A 23,088-nucleotide genomic window follows, 5' to 3' on the forward strand; every position below is an offset into this window, starting at 1 on the left:
TTTATCACCATACTGACAATTTCAAAGCAAAGTACCTGGCATAAACACTCTGTAAACTGCCTGAATTATTTTCACCCAATAAACAAGCTGTTACTATATAACAGATTTATCACTACAAAATGAACTAAATGGATGCTTTGGTTCAAACAGATTTGCTTTTTCAGGACCCAGAATGGCTTGCTGGAAATCTCTAAAACATTCAACACACTAAAACTAATTCTCTATTTACTTAACCTAATAAGCATAAATGATATCGTCAAGTTTCTACTAATGACAGTTAATCACTCTCAAAATGGACAAAATGAAAGTATCACTGGTACTACTCAATTTATATCCTAACCAAATAAAAAATGTGTTAACTTCAAGCTGGGCGCGGTGGAGTCAGAGACCAGCCTGGCTGACATGGCAAAACCCCATCTCTACTAAAAATACAAAAATCAGCCAGGCATGGTGGCGTGCACCTGTAATCCCAGCTATTCAGGAGAATGAGGCAGGAGAATCGCTTGAACCCAGGAGGCAGAGGTTGTAGTGAGCCAAGATCATGCCACTGCACTCCAGCCTGGGAGACAGAGTGAGACTCCATCTTTAAAATAAAAAACAAAACAAACAAACAAACAAAAAAAAATGTGTAACTTCAATCTGCACATTTTAAAGAAAAAAAAATACCATAGAGACTTAAATAGCATTTCTGGGAGGAAAATATCTAGCCCTTAGCCTATAGCCAGCAAAGACTTGTAATATGAGATAATTTTTTTTAAATTAATTCAAACTTATATTAATGTTTTGCTCTATTATAATTCTTTTAGTTTTCAGGTACTAGCAATCAACATCTACAACAACAGTGAGTCATGCTCACTGAATGCCAGAATTTCCATACAGGAGAGACAAAGGGGATGCAATCTGGGATGGGTATGAATTTAATTTGAAACTGGATTTGTTTGGCAAGCACACTATTTTACTTAGATTGTACATTTATTTGTGATGGCTCTAGAGGAATGTTGGAAATTACACCTAGGGATCAGAGCTTCCCCAAGACTGTCACAAGCAATGCAAATTTTCCATTTTAAGCAAACCAAAATGCTATTAATAAAGTTAGAGATAATAGCAAAATATACAGTGGCTATTTTTCTGTTGTATATTTAATAATAAACAAAAGATACAACACACTGAATATATAATCACTTAACTATTACAAACATGATTATTATATAAATTGAAATCATACTTAAATTTTCCAAAAGACTTTTTATCATGATGAGCCAAACACTTGAACCATCTGGATCTTAAAAACAAGCTGCAATAATATCCTCAATATTTATAAGCTGGGCAAAGTTAAGGAAGAATTCCCAAGAGATGCATTGGAGATATGAACAGATAATTTATTCTTGTCTACAACTCTATAAAAATAGAATCAGTTGGATTGGAAAGAATATGAAAAATTAGTTTCAATGAGGTGACAGGAAAAAGCAGGAATGAAAAGTATCTGATCTTTCACACTTTAAAGACTATTATTTATAATTTTATTGTACTGCCCATATATAAATATGAATGTTAAACTAGAACACAGCACTTTATACTAATTTTCAATGTTTATTAACATTTTTACACAGCTGCTACATAAGAAGCTGACAACAGAATCTGCTTTAAAACTTTTACATGACCTTACCTTATACAACTGTAATGTTTAAAAGTGCTGGCAGCTTTTTGACATTCAAGGCACAACTGAATAGCTCCTGGATAATCTTCCTCCTTAAGGTAACAACAACAGGAGTCATTAGAATAGAAACATTTTTTCTTAAAGCCCCTGATAAAAAAAAATCTCTGTTCATATTCTAACCAAAAGTTACAGAATCAAAAAACTTTAATTCCTCTTAGAATATCAATGATAGATAAGTGACAAAATACAAGAGGCAACTAGTTCCAGGCCTAAAATATATACATAGAAGAAATATTTAAAATATTCTATTCCTTCAAAGTAACAGCCCCCTGAGACCATGACTTATGGATAAATCCTACATTAAATCATTAGCTGCTTCACAGGAAAGGTTTTCTTTAACTGTTAACACATCTTCTTTCAGTAATGCCTACATAAAATGTTTCAAAATAGTATGCATTCTATTTGTAATTGATAGTCAACAATTTACCACCAAGAAATCAATAAATAATTCTAAAGAAATAAATTTAGAAAAAAAAACACTAATTAATAAACTCAGAGTATTTTTATCACCTAACAGTAATTTAATGCCCAACGAATTTTTCATATGGGTTTCTGAAACCCTAGTTAGCAGTAATAGTTGAGAAGTAATAAAACAATTATACAGAAAACCACAAAAACTTTTCCCTATGCTCAATTCTAAATTCAACAGATGCAATTCAAACCACTGGTGATGCTGATAATGACAAAGTACCTACCCCAAGGAGCTCAAGTATTATGAGGAAACACACATATTACATTATGCTTTGGAGAACCTTATGACAGAAGTAGACAGAAAATGCTAAGAATGCATCAAAGAAAAAACAGATGGCTCACTCAGAAAAGCAATTAATACATGATACTGAACAAAAGTAAGTATCACACATTCCTTAAATTACTACTATATGTTAGATGAAAAAGATGTTAATTTTTATTGCTATTTGGATGCAATACAATCAAACAAGTTAACATTCCAATGTTATCAGAAGCTAAATGTTTTCCCAAATACATTTGCTTTTCTAAATGAAGTAATATCATGTCAATAGAAAAAGGCTCCAGAACAAGAATCTTTGACATGTCTAAAAATCTTACAAGTCTAAAAATATTCTTTATATCATAAACCCATTTGAGAAAAATGCACTTCTGAATTTTGTCTGCTTTAATGTTTCTATGTATCAGTAGGACCCTAAATTTCCAAAACTTGTTAACTTACCTCCAGCATTTCACTTAACCGTACATCTGTTCTTTGCTGAAAAAACAAAAATCAAAGGTAAAATCTGTTTCAACCACAAAATTCAGTTTTAATTTTTTTTAAATGACCCATATATACCAATGTTTTTATAGTTCTCAGAGATTTCAGAAGTCCAATCAGCAACTGACGTTTCCTTTGATTTGCAAGAAGGCCTAAACTAGCTTGAGTAAAACCTTCCTTTGCAATATTCAAGTGTCTGCAAAAGTGAATAATAAATAGTTAAAAGTTTTTTATTATAATAAGAATACTATCCACACAGAACAATTAGGTAACTAATGAAGGAGTGAAATGGATTACTATAAAAACCAAGGATTTAAACTACTATTTGACAAATGTAATCAATGGCCAGTCTAAACCAGCATTACTCAGAACACCACGAGAAGATTGGTGCCAATTCACAACCTGCTAGTGGTCTATAACAAAAAATTACAGAAACTGAGAATAAGCGCTTAAAAACACAGTGCAAAAACTGACAGAATAATTATTCTTTGTGACTCTAATAATTAAAAAAATTAAGACTGTATTATGTCTTTCCTTCTTTATTTCATTTGCCTAGTAATTTGTTTTTATTGCATTTTTAAAAAATCACAGCCTGTAACAGATTGGAAATTTTAGAAAGAAAAAAGTAGGTGCTTTACGACAAACGATCTGTGAAGCACTAGTCTAAATAATATAAAAATAGTAATTTTTTAAAACCCGTAAGTACACTTAGAGATATTTCCCACAAACCCTCTTAGTGTAGTCTTTAGATCATAATATATGCTCGCTTAAGGAATGATATTCTAGAAACCACAGCCATAATAAAAAAAATCAATTATAAATTATAGATTCCATAGTTATTCTTGAAATATTGTCCAGCTTAAAAAACAAAATATCATCAAAAGCAATACCTTCTCCCATTTGTACAGATAACAGCAGCTAATTGAAGACCTGTCTGCAATGAGGTAACTCTTTCAAGTTCCTATGGAAAGATTAGGTACAGGTTATTGTTGGAGATATTTTATTTTTCTTTCTTATTTATATAGTACTCTAACAAAAACTCTAGTCAGATTCAAAGAAAACCTGCTTGAAAAACAAAGTAGCAACAAAAATACCTGAACTTGAAAACTATTAGTATATTTTTCACAAAATTATTTAAAATGACTACTTGTAACTGATTTTTACAATGACAGATGACAAAATATTTAGTCAGTATTGCTTGTAAGGAAATCTAGACCCAACTTGTTGTAGACAGGAATAAACAAATACCAGTAATATATCTGTTTAAATTTCTACCCAAGAGAACTTCACAAGGTAATTAAAGGATATGACAAATATGATTTCTGTTTACTAAGATGCTTTGACAATGAAAGTCTTCATTTGAACACTGGTAGACATTTCAATGGATTTTGAAGGCTCTGATTTTCCGATGAAAACACAGATTCAGTTAGACAGTACCAATTTTATCATATTTTAAAGCCAGATTGTTATATTGCCAATGAGTGGTCAATATTGGTGAATCTATTTGTTTAAATGTTAATGGGAGCAATTTTCACTGGCTCTTCTAAAGTTTGAAAAACCCAAGAGATCACTTTAGAATCATATATAAAAACCCTTTGCTTCTTCAGTTTGGTAAATTACCCCAAAAGAAAAAGAAAAATATAGATACATACCTACATATACACAAACACACCCAAAGACAGTCAATATGCTGCTACAGAATTATTGACAAAAAATACAATATTTTAACAGTTTCAAGTGTAAATCACTCAAACATTTAAAAATTCTACTACAAAAAATAACAAATATTATCCTACCTTTACATAAGCAGGCTGTTTTTCAAGGATTAAATCTGCCACTTTTTTAGATACCTATAAGAAGACGTAATCAAACAAAGGAAATAAAAGAACAAGCTTCATGCTTTCTATGATATTTTATATTTGAATTTTTAAAAGAATATTCCATAGATCTCCCCAATAACTTTGGGAGCAGATATTGGCATACTATGGCCATACACATTTCCCTGGGCTATGAAATTAGTAAAAGAGGTAATATAATAAAGCACATAGCACAGGTCCTGGTCCTTAACAGAAACTCAATAAATGGTCATTATTATTGTTAATAATAGTGTATCATTATCTGATTTAAGTAACATTAACCAAAAAGTGTAACCATCTTTAAGGGAATAGGATTTGATTGAAAAAGATGACATTGTTAAGCAGATTTTTAATCAACTGAATTTATGGAGACAATATCTGGGAAAAAGAACTTGCTCGTATCCTTTAGATCCTTTATGCTGCCTAAGAAGACAAGCAAGTAGTTTGGTCCTCCACTTCTGAAAAGCTGAAAACATGTTTTTTGGAACGCTATGAAGATATCTAAGGTTGTATGTATTGTTCTACGAATAATATTAATGTATGCAAGTTAGAAGTATAATGATTTTGAACATGAGGCTCTAATTCCACCATTTCAGGGTCCCTGCCAATTTCACTAACAGAAATAGCACATGAGGCATGAAGCAGGACACACAGAAGGTATTTAGGGAGTTTGCTCCAGAAACACAACTGGCTCCCCTTCCCCAGGCCAACTAAGAACAAAACATTGAACACCCACTACACTACTGCATTAATCCTTTCACATTTTCTTAATCTGCTTCAAGCATCTTTGAAATTACGTAAATTAATTTTTAGATACACTCATTGTTTTTGTCTAGAAAGAGGGATTCCATTAAGGTTAAGAAAATCAAATTTTAAATGGCTTTTAGACTTCAATTAATGAAGAAATATCAATGTTAATCCTAAATATCATTTTAAGAATTCCAAAGGCTCCACAGGATTGTCTAGTAATAGGGAGTACTGGTCCATGGCCTGTGGGGAACCGGGCTACACATCAGGAAGTGAGTCGCAGGTGAGCAAGCGAAGCTTCATCTGTATTTACGGCCGCTCGCCATCACTTGCATTACAGCCTGAGCTCCACCTCCCCATCAGATCAGCGGTGGCATTAGATTCTCATAAGAGCTCTAACTCCATCCCTACTGTAAACTGCACATGTGAGGAATCTAGGTTGTGCGCTCCTTATGAGACTCTAATGCCTGATGATCTGTCACTGTCTCCCATCAGATGGGACCGTCTAACTGCAGGAAAACAAGCTCAGGGATTCCACTGATTCTACATTATGCTGAGTTGTATAATTATTTCATTATATATTATGATGTAACCATAATAGAAATAAAATACACAATAAATGAAATGCACTTGAATCATTCTGAAACCATCCCTACCCCACCCCTGCCAGTCCATAGAAAAATTGTCTTCCAAAAAACTGGTCCCGAGTGCCAAAAGAATTGGCAACCACTGCTCTAGAGCTCAAATCCCTTCTCCTGCCCAAGACTGCCCTATACCACCACTGCTACCTCCAAGCAGACCCTAGCACCCACTGAGACTTCTAAGTGTAATAGAAAAGTATACCTTCCTTTGTTTGCCAGTTGCATTATTAAAAATCATATCTTAAATTCAAACAGATAAACTTATTACTACTGGTCCTTTTGTTGAAAAAAATTAATATACATGCTACCATTAATTAATCCCTACAGTAGAGTTTGAATTTCATAAAGTGGGTTTAGCCTAACATAAAGAAATTATAGAATCAGAGAATTTCACCGCATTAAAGAAAATGCAAGCCTAACCTATCACTTTACTGATAAACAAAACGGAGTCACTGAGGTTAAATGATTTACTCAACATCATAATTAAATAATGACTACAACTCAGACTTTCTGAATCTCAGGGGGACGTTTATTCTGAGAGAGTACTCCATTATAGGGCCAGGCAAAGTGGCTTGCGGCTGTAATTCCAGTGCTTTGGGAGGCTGAGACAGGAGAATCGCTTGAGCCCCAGAGTTCGAGACCAGCCTGGGCAACAGTGAGATGTCATCTGTACAAAACATTTAAAAAATAGCCAGACTAGTGGCACGTGCCTGTAATCCCAACTACTCAGGAGACTGAGGTGACAGGATTATTTGAGTCCAGGCGGGAGAGGCTACAGTGAGCCATGATCGTGAAACCAGACTCTAGCCTGGGCAACAGAGCAAGACCCTGTCTCAAAAAACAAAAAGGAATACTCAGTTACAAAACTATGGGTGGGGAAATCATACGTCTATGACAAGGAGCCTAAAGATACTTACTAATCTAAAACAAAGTTCAAAGTTCTTTGATCACATTAAGGATTCCAGAGAGAAAATTCCAAGTTCTAGAAGCAAATCTATCAAGGTAACATAAGGAAAACCATACGCATTAAATTTTTAATATAAATACATCATTTGAATCAGTCATGTTAAAAAACAAGATTTGTTTCTATCTTAATTGTTAGTTAAAACCATAAATCTGCAAACATTATACCTCTCTGTTGTGTTTCATCTAGAGTTTTGTCAGAAAGAAATGTGGTTTTTTTTTTTACTTACTGCAGCTTGCTGTTGTTTCAATTTGTCTCTATACGCCTCTAATTCTTGCAAATTGAGAACAGGTGGAAGCTTCTACAGAAAAAAATTCATGAATGAAAAGGAAAAAATAAATTGTTTAATTTGGTTTCATTTACCTGGACCCTTCTGACTAGCGAACTACAAACTGTGCATACAAAACAGTGTCACATCCCACTGCCCTCCATGCTGCCTGTCCTCCCAACCTCCCTCCTAGGTTCCAACCACAAAAGCCTATACATCTTTAGTACACAGCCCTCTGGTTCCACCCTTCATTCAGCCTTGTTACCTCCAGTGCTGCTGCTCTGCCTTCTGAGAAACCCCACTACCACTGGGGACTCTGGACCCTAGGCCGACAGACACTGCTGCCACGGCCTGTGACAGGAGAACGTGAGACAGTAACTAACCTAACCCCAACTCTACCATCCACAGATATATCTCTACTTGTTTATGATAGAACTCAAAACAGATTTCTCCTCTGGAATATTACAAACCATAAGTACTACTGTGTGACAGTTGTTGGACTACATTCTGGATTACATCAGCTTTCAGAGGACAGTATGGGAAACTAACCAAAAAATGCATACCGTATACAGGGAAACACTCTCAGTCAACTGATTGATGAAACTTCAAACTGAGTTGGGGACTGACTGTGAATAATGCATATAAAGTATATGTGCATACAGCATTTGGTTGTATCTAAGACTAAATTTCACTATTCTGACTTTTGTTAAAGTTCTTATAAATTTAAAATGTCAGTATTATAAACACTATGGCATAAGAATTTTTATCATCACTAAACAATTACGTAAATACATATTTCGTAATTAAAAGTCTGAGCTTCTCTAAACATAGATAATATAACATAGGATACAAACAGCATACTAACACATTAAATACTAACAATTGAAAACCAAAAATACAGAAATGTTTCCCTGAACGGTTGTATTTAAAGTTACATTTAAAAAATAATAATTTCATCGCCAAACAATGCTGACAGTTGATTTAATCACAATGCGGTAATCACAGACCTATTCTGGTACCAAAAATACATAAATGCCTCAAAAAAGTATTCAAATCTCACAAATCCAATCACTGAACAAAATAGGCGTTAGTTACGTTTTAATGAAATTCTGTTTACCTCCAGCTCATATTTAACAATATCAAATGAATCCGCAGAAAAATATACTTGTTCAATACTATTAATAAGCTCTTGTTCAGCTTGAGGGTCACTTGGCTGTTCTCGAAGTTCCCTGAATTCTTCCTTTAAGAAAAAAAAAATCACAATTATAGTAATTGTAGCTGTTAAAATTATATCTGCATGGAAATAAATGATCATTTGTCTTAACAGTCACATCTACCTGGAACGATTCTGACCAAGGATACAAACCAACAGAAACCAGAAAAGTTCACAGGAAATTAGGAACTAGCCGACCATTAACACTAACAACTACAGAAGAAAACTAGCCAGTTTGAATATTTAGATTTTATTCTCAATTCCTTGCATGTCAACAAGGTTGATAAAAATTTTAATGTTCAACAAAAGAAAAAAAAGTGACTACCTAAACCTATCATACATACATATCACAGATATATACATTTTACTATTTAATAATATTCTAAAATCTGTCTCACCACAGATAATAAGGGAAGAACACCTCAATAACTTCTGCGTCACAATCAACTTTGGAGTCCTGCGTAGAAGACATCAACTCTGCTAAAAAAAATCTCAGTACTCAGCTAAGAAACAGTGGCTCCAGAAAAGGTTCACAAATTTAGTTCTGTAATACTATGAGGCTTCCTTCAAAGTGGGTTGCTGTTACAATTAATGATCATTATCTGATTATGAACCTAAACTTCTCTATATGATAAAATGCTTTCTTTCTAATGATACAGAATGGAGGTTCTGTGGATTTGAAAAAGAGCATGACAGACAAATCCCTAAACCCAATGTCAGCATTCTTATCCTACGCAATTTCACTGCATAATCAGATAAAGCTTCAGTTAACTAGCAAATTTTTACAATTCAGATACCCACTCCCCTGCCACACTAGTTAATCAAGACATTATTATAGACATACAACAAGTTAGCCACTTGATTTTTAATTCAAATTAATCTCAAATACATTTATATACACAAAAAGGAACTATTGTTTTAAATCATTTTCAGTAATTAAAATAACACAATAAAAATACTAAGGAAATGCACAAAAATTATCTGGTCAGTTAAAGAACAGTGTATTTTTCTTTTTTCACTTTTTATTATACTTTGAGTTATCGGGTACATGTGCAGAATGTGCAGGTTTGTTACATAGGTATACACGTGCCATCGTGGTTTGCTGCACCCATCAACTCATCATCTACATTAGGTATTTCTCCTAATGCTATCCCTCCCCTAGCCCCCCACCCTCCAATGAGCCCCAGTGTATGACGTTCCCCTCCATGTGTTCTCATTGTTCAACTCCCACTTATAAGTGAGAACATGCGGTGTTTGGTTTTCTATTCTTGTGTTAGTTTGCTGTGAATGATGCTTTCCAGCTTCATCCATGTACTTGCAAAGGACATGAACTCATCCTTTTTTATGGCTACATATATTCCACGGTATATATGTGCCACATTTTCTTTATACAGTCTATCCTTGATGGGCATTTGGGTTGCTTCCAAGTCTTTGCTATTGTGAATAGTGCCGCAATAAACATGCGTGTGCATGTATCTGTATAGAATGATTTATAATCGTTTGGGTATATACCCAGTAATGAGATTGCTGGGTCAAATAGTATTTCTAGCTCTAGATCCTTGAGGAATTGCCACACTGTCTTCCATAATGGTTGAACTAATTTACACTCCCACCAACAGTGTAAAGCATTCTTATTTCTCCACATCCTCTCCAGCATCTGTTGTTTCCTGACTTTTTAATGATCACCATTCTAACTGGCGTGAAATGGTATCTCATTGTGGTTTTGATTTGGATTTCTCTAATGACCAGTGATGATGAGCTTTTTTTCATACGTTTGTTGGCTTCTTTTGAGAAGTGTCTGTTTATATGCTTCAACCACTTTTTGATGGGGTTGTTTTTTTCTTGTAAATTTGTTTAATTTCTTTGTAGATTCTGGATATTAGCTCTTTGTCAGATGGATAGATTGCAAAAATTTTCTCCCATTCTGTAGGTTGCCTTTTCACTCTGATGATAGTTTCTTTTGCTGTGCAGAAGCTCTTTAGTTTAATCAGATCCCATTTGTCTATTTTGGTTTTTGTTGCCATTGCTTTTGGTGTCTTAATCATGAAGTCTTTGCCCATGCCTATGTCCTGAATGGTATTGCCTAGGTTTTCTTCTAGGGTTTTTATAGTTTTAGGTCTCACGTTTAAGTCTTTAATCCATCTTGGGTTAATTTTTGTATAAGGTGTAAAGAAGAGACCCAGCTTTCTGCATATGGCTAGCCAATTTTCCCAACACCATTTATTAAATAGGGAATCCTTTCCCTATTGCTTGTTTTTGTCAGGTTTGTGAAAGATCAAAGAACAGTATATTTTTCAAATAGAGACATTCTAGATTATTTTATTGCAGGGTATATTTTTTATTTGTAAAAAGAGCCTTGCTCAGATATCTTTTAGAGTTTAACTTATACTTTGTATTTGTAAAACTAACTATAAAATTATTCCCTATTAGTAATTTCAAGCTAAAAAAATAGAACAAATCTAAAACTCAAGAAAATGTTGACTGTTTAAATGTAAAATTCCAATAAACTTAAAAGAGAAGGCAAACTCATAAATATCAAACTTGAATAATCAAATATGCTTGGAAAAGAAAATCCCTCTTCTGTGCTAACTCATAAAATACACCGAGAAAAAAAGGTCAATGACATAGCTATCACTGAGCCAGCGTGCAATCAGTTACTATGAGTGCAGTAAGAAATCCAGGGTCCCAACAGTGGGAGCTACATTCCTGAAGGGGTTTATCTACAACACATGAATCCATTTAGCACCCTGGACAGTGGTGCTGCTGCGCAGACTTGGTTAAAACTCACACGTGTGGAAGGGAAGGTTACCAACTAGCCTATCAACAGGCAGCCTCCATGCATCCAATTGAAATATGAAATGAGAGTCAGAAATGAAATGGAAGAGGAGGTCTGAACTTCCTGGCAATCTCCTTCCCTAAAAGTCCACAGGTATTTGAAATATCAGCTTCCTATACTGTAAGCTGAGGGAGGGGAGGAAATGAGGCCCAAGTGAGGACACGGCAACACTGCCTCCCTAGGAATTCTGCAGTCTGCAGTAACATGAGCAAATAAATGCAGTTGATACCATTCAAGACAAAATATTTGAAGATTACAAAAACTGCTACAATTTTTTAAAATCAGAAAGAGAGCCAAGCCAGAAATTCAAATAGACTGCAACGATTGAGTACTTTCATCTTAAAAGCATAAATGTCAATGACATATAACACCATGCTGAGGTTCTCCATATAGTACCTAATTGATTGATAAGAAGGTAAAGATACTTGGATTTTCAGCTGCAATTCCATCATTAACCCTCGGCAACTTAGTCTCTTCATGCCTAGTTTTTTTTTCACCTGTAAAGGGCAAACATGCATTCTCTCTCTCTCTTTGTTTCTCTCTCTCTCTCTCTCTCTCTCTCTGTCTCTCTCAAAATGACAGTGAAACAAATTATCCAAAGTTATTAAGAATGCCAAAGAAAAAACATAATTTATAAGTATCTCACAAGTATACATTTCAAAAACATGATGAATTCTGTAAAAGGAGTACAATCTGTATATTTATGTCAAATGCTATTCTTTCCTAAAGAACTAAGCAATTAGTATCACAGAGAGCATACAACCCCATATAATTTCAAAGAACTGACATGGAACACCTGACACTCTGAAGTGTAAGAAACCTGGACTAAGGAAAGGAATAAAACCTAGAAAATCAGAAAAAGAAATGTAGCATACAAAATAGAATTGAATCTAAAACAAATGCCCCTATGTAATATTATTTCCCTATAAAATATCCTCTCCTTTAAAACAATTTCATAACTTCTATGTGAAAATATACATCTGAACTGGAACTTATTCAAACCCCCTTCTGATTAGAATCCCGATCACCGTGTTCTTTTTAGTCCCACTGAACTAGCAGTCTGTAAAGCTCTGCTTCAACCTAATCATTGTCTAAATGTTTCATCGCTGTTAGGGCTGCCTGCTCAATCAGACTGTACACTTCTTGAGAACTGAGATTTCTCTTCATTCTCCATCATGCTGCTCCACAGTGCCAAGGCACACCGTAGATAATCACTGATGAAACTAAAATTAATTTACAGTTAATTGCAAAAAAATTAACATGAGACAAAAGGAAAGGAAAAGACAATATGTTCTTGTTTCAATAGTCAAAATTTTCCACAAACTCTTAGTAAAACATTTCTTTCTTTTAATTACAGATAACAATGTGAACTGATTTAGAAATACTTTACACATGTAAATTAGAAAAATAAACAGAAGCAACCAGATTGCATATTCTTAACACAATTCCTACATAATTTAATAGAAACTGATTCCCTAGGGTGGGAGATGTACAAAAATATGTAATTCTTCACCTAAAACAGAACCAATACATAGGTGTGAGCCCAAATTTTACATAAACAAAATGAACAAAAGGTTTCCTATAAAAAAATTACAAGGCAAAATTGGGGGAAATGAATACCAAATGAAACTTCTTACACCATATTTAAACATGTGATTTAAGAAAAAATTTATAATAATATTAGATATTCAAACTAAGTCTAGCATAAAATATTTCAGCCTTAAAAATGTTTAAAACATTTTTATAATAAATTTTATGTCACATAATAATTAATAAATACATAGTATCATTAACAGTGATATAAATGCTCTCTAAAACTTGAAAATCCAAAAATAACTTGTCAACAACTACAGGCTACCAAATGTGCTGCCACACAACTTGCTGTCAATGGTAAACTAAGCAAAAAGTATATCAGCATTACCCCAGAATTAAAGCTGGAGAAAAAAACTACAATTAAAGTAATGAATTGGAATAACAAAGAGGAGAAAACAAAAGCATAAAGGCAAAAAACGAACAAATCAAATCTCTCTCTCATACTATCATTAGAAACTAACCTGCCTACTTTCAAAGCTCTATAACCTTATCTTCCCCCAAAAAACAAATTTCATTTAACAATTTTTTAAATTCCCACTATGTAAAAATTTCCCATAGTAGGTCATACAGGAACAAAAATGAGTAAAATATAGCTCTTCCCTCAAACAGTTGTTAAAATAATAGGAGGGGTCAGATGAATAAGTAAGCAATGACAATACACGGCAGAACATGAGGGTGATGCAAACAGAATGAAGGCATCAGACAGTGGGTTCACATCTGATGGAAGCGGTGGCATTTGGAAAATATGAGAGAATAGGTAGAATTTCAGATTTAGAAATTGGGGGAATAGGGTTACAAATATAAAGCAAAGCAAAAGTAAAAATATTGAATCGACAAAGTGCACAACAGATTAAAGCAATAAAGTGTGGCTTCCGCAGGATAGAAAAATGTCACAAGGGAGAGTCTGCATGTATGCCAAAAGACAAATGCAACAACTGAGATTTGTTTAAATTCAATATATTTTTTATATATTAGAACCATATTTTCTTCACTAAAAATAAAACATCTTAACACATATCACTGCCTCAGGTTAGGCTATATCAAAAACAGGCATAAATATTCAATATTTTCTTAATGTAATAAACCAAGCAGAATTCAACGTTTTAGAGGCTGTGTTTTTCCAGCAGTCACAACATGCAATAAGGTTGCATATAATACCACCTAGTGTATTTTTCTATTTTTATCATGTCTGAGATAAAGCTACATGAACATGCACATAAATGTACATCAGAAATGTAACTTTATGAAAAATGAAGAAAAACAATCATATTAGAGATTTAAGTCAACATCTTTGATTTAGCCAAGCTACTTTTCCTCTCAACAAAAAAGGTTTTATGGGAATTGGGGATTCAGCTATGTAAAACAATTTGAGCCCTCAAATGTAAGGTATTATAATACATTCCCAGTATGTTTATGGTTTCTAAGGAACTAGGCTGTAACTTTACCAAAAAATTTTCCACTTAAGAGTTCATCACTCAAGGGAATATATTCAAGTTTAGGAGGAAAAAAAGAGAGACTACTAATTTTGTATTTAATCACTACTTTTAAATTATCTAAAATACCACACTAATTAAAAATACTAATCCAAATTCAGGGCTCTTAATTCTATTCACTTGTATAAAAAGTTATGACAGCTTAACAGTTTTCCTTACCATTATTAAACTCAATATTTTCTGCAATTTTGAAAAGTAATTTAACCTAATTTCTAAACCCACATAACAGCTTGGAATCTCATAATCTTCAGTACTAGTTTTTATTCAAACAAAAATATGAATGCAAATCTTCACTTCATAGGTCAGATTTCAAAACTCTGCAAAAAATATATAGAATAAAAAATGAAATGCACACCAACTCCTCTTTCTGTACTTAGCTCATTAGACCACAGTTCACATTATACACCTGATTATATAACTCAGTGGCAGAACATAGTGCTTATATAGCTGATTATATAACTCAATGGCAGAATGCAGTGTTTGTGTATGTGTGTGTTGAGAAGGAAAGAGGAGAAATTTTACAAGCATGATTTGTGGTTTGCCACAGCAAATCTTATCAAGGACTTTTTTTTACTGTTTGCATTTCTTCATTCGTCAACATAAAAAATCTATTCTGTTATAGGGAAAACAGAAGCTATAATCTTACCAAAGTTAACATCACGTTAGGGCTCTAACTGAAAGCAAAAAAAAAAAAAGAAGCATTTAGTCACCAAAATCTAAACAGAGCTAGAAGTAAGAACAAAACATGAAGTTTTCAATATTCAGTCAGTATTACAAAAGTCATAAATCACTGAACAGAAATAGATTTTATCACTTTCCAAATGAAACAGGATTCAAAACTTATTTCAAGATCACAGATACCCTAAAACCATATGCCACGTAAGTTTATAATGAATTGCCAGATGTCTGATTACGTGAGGAAATGGCACATTCTCCTAAAATCCCACTAGAACAACAATAATAATCCATCAAAGATAGCCGGTTCATCAGTTTCTGTGTGCATTTTAAATAAACTTATCTTGTAAAGCCTACCCTGTTTTTCTTCAGGCTTTTAGTGCCATCTAGTGGAATACTGTTGAAGTTACAATTTAAAAAGAGGTTTTGGGCAAAATGATTTATAGAACATTTTAATAAAAGGTTACTGGATCACATTTTAATCCAGCTTTATAACACAATCAAGTGATTAAGATGACATATTTTAATATGTGTCACATGCCTGTCCTTTCTGGGGCTAACACTGAAGAAAAGACACATCATAAATCAAGATATACAGAGAAAAATCGCGTATGTACATCTTAATTTTGTTTTTCTTTTGTTTTCGAACATGTCATCACTTTCTCTAAAAGAAAATAATACTGTCTATTCTGAGAAAAGACAACATTACAGCACCTTCAATCCCAGTGCCTTTCACAGGTTCTTCCACCTTCCAAATCCAATAAAATCATCAATCTTAAATTCTGCTTTTTAAATGTCCTTCCAATGTAACCCCTCTCCATTTCCTATACCTTATGTTCCTGTTTTCTTCTTAATCAGTATCCTTCTCCCCAACCTCTACTCAACAACTCACCCCATAAAACTGTAATCTTTCTTAAAAAAATTAATTGCCAACTCTAAAAGATCCTGAATACATTTCTACCTACTCCACATCCTCTCCTAGCTGAACTCTATTGTGCCTCTACTCCTCTGCAATTATCTATTTTTGCTTGTCTCCCCCACTCAGGTTGAGTTAGGAACAGTCTTGTACCTCTTTGCATCTTCAATGATTAGTAACTGTCTGGTTCCATAAGTGTTTGCCAAATGGACTGTATGAACGAACTTATATGATTTGCTTCTCAAAGCATCTGAAGCTATGAGAAGCATAATTTCATTAATGGTTAAAAAGAACACAACTAAATACTGTTAGCCATGAGCACCTAAGAAAAACTCTTAAATGATTTTGCAGATCCATAGTTAGAGTCTCCCTTAGTACCACCTGCAGAAGACACCTGTCCTAAATGATACATAATCCTAAATTGAAAGTCTTTATCACAATCACTAAATAAATTCACCTAGTCATAAACCTCAATACTAATCCTCTCTAATACAGACACCAATATGCAAATCTTCTAACAAAAACTGCTCAAAAAATTTAGAATGTATATTTCTTGTATCATATTTCTCCTATAAAAATTACAATATAGAAAGTATAAAGCATTCGAGCAAAAAGGACTCCAAAAAAGTCATCTAGTTCAATAGCATCTTTTCACAAATGAAGAAACTGAGGCACAAAGCATTAAAATGACTTCCTTTCAACAAGCTGAATGTTTAAGTCAATACTTCAACCTATGTCTCTTGACTGTGATTCAAGCACACTTTCCACAAATCTTGGTGAAACTGTAAACCAAGCTCTGCAGTTAGCATGGGGTTTTAGGATTCTTTTAATGGATTTTAAGAAGTCAAGTCAAATCGGTTTATCTGATTTCACAGAAGTACTAGAAACTCTAGAAAACATTCTGCTCAAATTCCTAGAATTTATATAAGTAGAAATGCTTCAGAGTAGGCAGGTACTCAATAAATATTTGTTGAATGGATGAAGCATAAAAAAATTATTTCTTATACAATTATATTCTCAAATGTTGACTGCAACAGACATTTATTTTGTCTCCTCATCTTATATTTTTCTTTCATGAAAAAAAAAATCAACAGTAAACCAATCATGTAACAGTAAAGACAGCTGAATCCCATTACTATTTATGAGTTAATTAAATTGAGGCCAAAAAAAACCCCTTATCATTAAAGAATACTATGAGGAGGCAATGCTTCAGTAAAAATTCACAAAACAATATTAGTGTCAATACTCTTTTTCAGGTTCATATTGTGCCCCTGTGGAAGTACTATGAAAAGTGTATATTAATAAAGGCTGGATGCAGATTTATAAGGTTCTGAATACTGGTATTTTTACTTTTTAATCAGGGTTCAACAAATACTCTCAAAAACAGTCCAAATAAGTTCTGTAACTAATAACGTTGTGGCTCTACTATTATATATTATAACAAATACTAGTTTTATTCTTAATTCTTGTAACCAATTAAGTAAAATATCTTTCATGTTTAAATGGATTAACAAACTTAGAAAATACTACCTAATTTCTTATATCTTTACCTCTGCATGAAAATCCCACTAATTTGAAATATAACAGAATCCATTTCGAAGAATGAAATTTTAGGTCATTCTATCTTATTCTACAAAAATTCTCAGTAAAACTTCCAAACGATTTTTTAGAACAGTTCCCCTATTTCCTGTTGCTCCATTCTTGAGATAATATTCTCATCTTGGCCATTGGTTCCCAAACCCGGCTCTACACTGGAATTACCGGGGAATCTCTAAATATTACTGACACTTGCCTCCATCCAAAAACGGTGATTTAATTGGAATTGGCCATGGCCTGGGGACTGCTGATTCTAAATGTACAGCAAAGCTTGGGCACCACTGATCTTGGCACTGAGTTATTTAAGCTAAAATTTCTGAAATCTGTCTAAAAGTTTCCTTTCCTCTAGCAAGTTCTGAAAAGAACCTTAAATGTTTTCTACTTTTCTATACTATTTATCCACCCAAATTCCAAATTTCCAGTATAAAGATTACCATTTGACTTGCATCTGCTCTTAAAATGGGGCACAGGATCAGATTGTCTATAAAATGCAGAAATTGTGCCAGATGGTTTATACAGTTTCTTCCCACTTTGAATTTATACAGTTCTAAAATAAATAAATAAATAATACCATCTGGCTTATCAAGCACACCTAGTGCCCTTCAATTCTCCTTCACTACCCTCCTTTTTCTAGCAAGTTGAAGCACATACAATTTGCCAATATTTGACCATTTTAAACTTAAACAGCCATCATTTATCCTAATACTTTTCTCCTACTTATCCTTATACTAGAACCTTTTCATGTAACAGAACCCAAACTAACCTATTTCTTTCTTGAAAGTGCCACTGAAATCTCTCAATTCCCTGTCCTAACTTAGAAAGATACTATGAAAAGAAAGGAGCCGATTCCTGAAGACCAGGCATATGTTTTTTAAAACTTGTACCTACACTTATGAGTGAGGCAGAGCTATTAAATGAAGTTAATGTTTATAAGTTTTCCATATAAGAATTAACAGTGACTACTTAAATAGCACAAATTGTTAAGTTCAAAGAGTACTCCCCTAAGCAAAACTAATGGGTACCTTGCTTTTTAAACCTAGAATATACTGTGAGAATTTTCTATGTAATATATATATATCACTAAGTTAAAAACCCAAGCTTCCAAATAATTTCTAGAGTATGATACCATTTTTAAAAGGTTGTATAACTTATAATACCATAAAAAGCTATACTGACTACTTCCTGTAAAATAACTGCCAATTTCAAAGAGTTTATCTCATCGCCCTGTTTCCTTCACAGTATTATAATTTGTAATCGCCTTACCCCCGCTTGAATGTAAGCTCACTGTCTGACAACAGGGAAGTTTTGACTTTTGGAGAGAACTTTGTCTTTTCACTGCTATACTGCCAATCCCTAGAAAATATCTCTAGCACATAGAAACTCAATAAATTTGTTGAATATGCATAGGGAAAAGACCAGTAGGCAATGTTAACCTTGACAGTGTTGGTGATGTTTGTGATTTTTTTTTTAGATACCTTTTTCTGTTTATCATGTTTTCTGTTTAGAGTACACATTAATTTTATATTTAAAGCAAAAGTTATTTTAAAATAATCATTTGAATTAACATTTTCCATTTTGTTAAAATGCTTTTAATCTTAATTTTAAAAGATCTTAAATAAAGATCTTTTTCAATTACATCAAATTTCAGGTCATCAAGAACTAGCAACAACATTAATTTCAAAGCAATTATATAAAAATAAATCATTAAAATATATATGTTATGATCTAAGTATAAAGTCTTATCTAAATTGCGAAAAATACTGAACATTAAAGTTACATCAAGCTATGCTGTGTAAGGAATTTCTGAATATGAGTCTTCTTAACTCTTGATCTCAGTACTGACTTCAAACCTCATCCAAAGACTCAGTTTACTGACTGGAGCTTTGCCACTCTCTGGACCCAGCAACTCTCATGTTCTCAGAACCACCCAGAAAGAAGGCAGAAGCTCTGCTCACCCTCCATCATTTGTTATGCTATAGGAGAACACAGAAAAAACAAACAGGCAGATGAAGCTTGTAGGGATTTCTTAGTGTAAGGTTAAATGTAAGCTTACAGCATCAATACCTTTTTTACTATTAACTGTTTTATTATTTAACTAACTTAGCTTCTTAGTATGTGCTAAACAGACCAGTGCTTTAGGCTTACTCTTCACCTGAACCATTTATATTTGCTGACCTTGTGATCCCAGACTGGCCACTCCACCCAAGGCCAGTTATCCTAAAAGTACAGACTGCACTGGTCACTGATGGAGCTAGGGGTGTACAGTCAATAAGAAGACTGTGTAATGAGATCACCATAAATTCACTACCAACCACTACTGGGAAACCATCATGGCTCATGGTGGAGACACAACAGAAAGTTCTTGTTAAGACAGTAATGTATTTTTTTAAAGAGGCTCACTCATCAATTTGACATTGATTCTGCAAAAAGTAATACAATCTAATTCAAGGTATGTTCATAATGCATGATAATCTTTTTCTTAAGTCAAAGAAATAAAGAGAATTATTGTCAATTAATTAGGATTTATGGCTATCTCTTGTTTCCCAACATTTTCATAGTCAATAATTTTCAATAACATAAAACTATACGGAATGCTTTTTTTAAGTTTTTGTCTGAACCATTTCATGCAAAAGGGTTGGTTATAATTTTATTGCATTTGGAGAATATGTTTCAGTCTAACCCAAAATAAAAACAATGCAGTAAATACAACATTCACTTTAGCAGGTAAGGCACCTGAAAGAAATGGAAATCATCCTCCTAAGGAGCTGACACCGAGGTGTAAGGAGAGGCCTTAAACTGCTGATCAAGAGAAGCACACCCTGTGTATTCAAACGCCTGATGCAGAAAACAAACAGTATTTTCACGTATCACTCTCGAATTAAAAAATACTTCAACAGACATTCAAAAGTGCCAGCTTAATCTGTGATGGAGCAGCTATTCACATGGGCAGCTCCAAGCAGCAACACTCCAGAAAAACAGCAGGGATTTAACAATACTTAATAATTCCAAGGGGAATCCAGCTAGCTTTCAAATAACCTACATAAAATTTGTAAACTGAGAAATTCACATGAATATCAGAGGATTAAAATCTAAAATACCTACAATCTAGGAGATAAGTTATACAATTCAGTATACACAATGGTTTAGATGCTTATTCAAAAACCTCTGCTCCACAACAAAAATATAATCATGATTTTTGGCACAGAATGTTAAGAGCATAAAAAGTCAGTAGTCAACTATTTCATTTTATTTCTACAAATTACAGCAGATAAATCAATAAGTGTGTGTGTGTGTGTGTGTGTGTGTGCATACACATATACATAACTGCTTTCAGGCTAAGAATTTAATATAATAAATTCCAAATTTATCAAGTTTGCATTTTTTGCTTTGCTATAATGAATCATACATACTGCATCCCAATGTGTAATGAAATAAGCCCTACACCTACTATACAATAAAAATTTACCTAGCTTATCTTAACAACCATCTGCCTGTAGGAAAGAAAAGCTTCTGTGAATCAATTACTATCCAGAGGCAATCATATTTTCTTAAGGAAGTAAAAAGTCACGCTCACACGTGTAGCTCAATACCTTTCCAGGGACCCGGAGACTCTCTATGGCACCAAGATCACTGAGGCTTTCTTGAGGGCTTTTCAGACCCTTAAAAAAATAAGACGAGGAAAATTTTAATCATGCTGAAGAATTATAAAAGGATAGAATACACCTACTGAAAAAGAAATGACCACTTTAAAAATAGAAATTTTCCTGCTTCAAAATATGGAAGATATATTCTAAAAGCAATCATCATTTAATATACATAGTACTATTATTAAATCAGAGAAGGGTGTACTTTTGGTATTTTAAAATAAAAGAGTATTATACGGCAACTTTACAACTAATGGTGGAAGTCCAACCCATCTATGATTTGAAAACAGCCAAAAGTAAAGAAGCTTACATAACAAAAAGCATTCTATAAAAGCCACTTATACATACAATAATAATTACTAAATCCATCAGGAAAAAAGTCCAAGCAATAGTATTATGATTCACAGATACAATATACTAACCAACTAAGCTAACATATAAGTAATCCCTTCATTTTACTTGATTATTTCCCACCAATGTATTCAATTCATGCTGCACAAATTAAGATTGAAGTCTCATATCTCACTGTCTTTTACCTGTCCTTTAGTTCTTTGGTGCCCTGTACTTTCTATATTCACATCAACTGAGGGATTCTGAAAGCTTTGTTTGTACCAGGGGAAATTATTAAAATAGAAAGAAATCAGCAATTTACATTTTCTTTAAAATCCTCTTTTTAAAAATAGGCTATTCGAAGCAGACATTTAATGTCCCTGCAATATTAGTTTTTAGGCAAAATTAGCTATTATTAATTTGAGGAGAGATTTATGATACAAATTGTCCTTTAGGTGCCCTATATTGGGGATCCTTAGTAACCAAAATATATGGTATGCTTATGTTGACTATTTGAGACTCAGAGCAGAACTTGCTTATCTTTAAACTATAGAGATGTGTATTTTCTCTTCCCTGTTGTTAAATACCACTAGTCATATCTAAAATTTTTTATTACAAAGTGCTCTGCCTCAACCCCAAGTCTTCCATTACCCTCAGAATATCTAACCTTACCCACCCTTCTCTCCCCCTCTCCCTCTCTCAGGCACACTTACCACTCCAAGAAATGAGAAAGCAATACATCACTTTCAGAATTATCTCCTCTACAAAGTCTTCCTAAATCCCTACGCTCCAAAGAACACAGTATTTCTCAGTATAACCCTTGGATCATATCCATCAACATCACCCAGGGAACTTGTTAAAAGTAAGATTCCTAGGCCCTAAAATAAACCTAATGAATAGGTTTTTCTAGATTTGGGCCAGGAATGTGCGTTTTCCAAAACAATACCTCAGCAAGACATCTTCCAAGACAATACCTCAGCCAAAGTAGTAAAGTTTTAATTTTAAATATATGTTTCTCTTCCAAACTTTAAGTCCTAAGGAAAGGGAGAGACAAAGTCCTATTTGCCTCTGCAGCCCAGTGGCTAGCAAAGTTCCAGAAACAGAGTAAACAACAAAGAAATGAGTAAATTATTAGGTAAAAGTCATTGGTCAGGCTCCAATCTCCAACAAATTAGCGCACTGTTCCCATGGGAACATGTAATTGACTGCAAAAAAAATTTCTAGGAATGCTCGCTGGAAAAAAAAAAAAAAAAGCCTAAGGAGATTTAATATGCCTTTCAATGAGTGAGGGAGAAAAATAGTATGTTACTAGTCTTGGGCGGTTTGTTCTTCCCTGTCTTGAATTCTCACCAACAGTCATGAGGGAATAGC

General features: G+C 33.6%; 1 protein-coding gene across 2 annotated transcripts in view; it reads right to left on the minus strand.

The window, feature by feature from the left end:
* Positions 1-23,088, minus strand: part of VPS50 (VPS50 subunit of EARP/GARPII complex) — a 128,136-nt gene that overhangs the window by 100,517 nt on the left and 4,531 nt on the right. Inside the window, exons 1-9 of one of the 2 annotated variants that reach the window (XM_054495331.2) lie at positions 21,334-21,401; positions 15,203-15,230; positions 8,539-8,661; positions 7,383-7,454; positions 4,742-4,795; positions 3,836-3,906; positions 3,024-3,141; positions 2,907-2,942; positions 1,667-1,749 (exon numbers count right to left, since the gene is read on the minus strand). In XM_054495331.2, the coding sequence (XP_054351306.1) occupies positions 1,667-1,749; positions 2,907-2,942; positions 3,024-3,141; positions 3,836-3,906; positions 4,742-4,795; positions 7,383-7,454; positions 8,539-8,661; positions 15,203-15,214 (569 nt within the window). In that variant the 5' untranslated portion in view covers positions 15,215-15,230; positions 21,334-21,401. Of the gene's footprint in view, positions 1-1,666; positions 1,750-2,906; positions 2,943-3,023; positions 3,142-3,835; positions 3,907-4,741; positions 4,796-7,382; positions 7,455-8,538; positions 8,662-15,202; positions 15,231-21,333; positions 21,403-23,088 lie in introns of those variants that run through there. The other variant, XM_054495329.2, reaches the window with a different exon arrangement.

The sequence above is a fragment of the Pongo pygmaeus genome, chromosome 6, assembly GCF_028885625.2.
Source record: "Pongo pygmaeus isolate AG05252 chromosome 6, NHGRI_mPonPyg2-v2.0_pri, whole genome shotgun sequence".
In the NCBI taxonomy this organism is placed as follows: domain Eukaryota; kingdom Metazoa; phylum Chordata; class Mammalia; order Primates; family Hominidae; genus Pongo; species Pongo pygmaeus.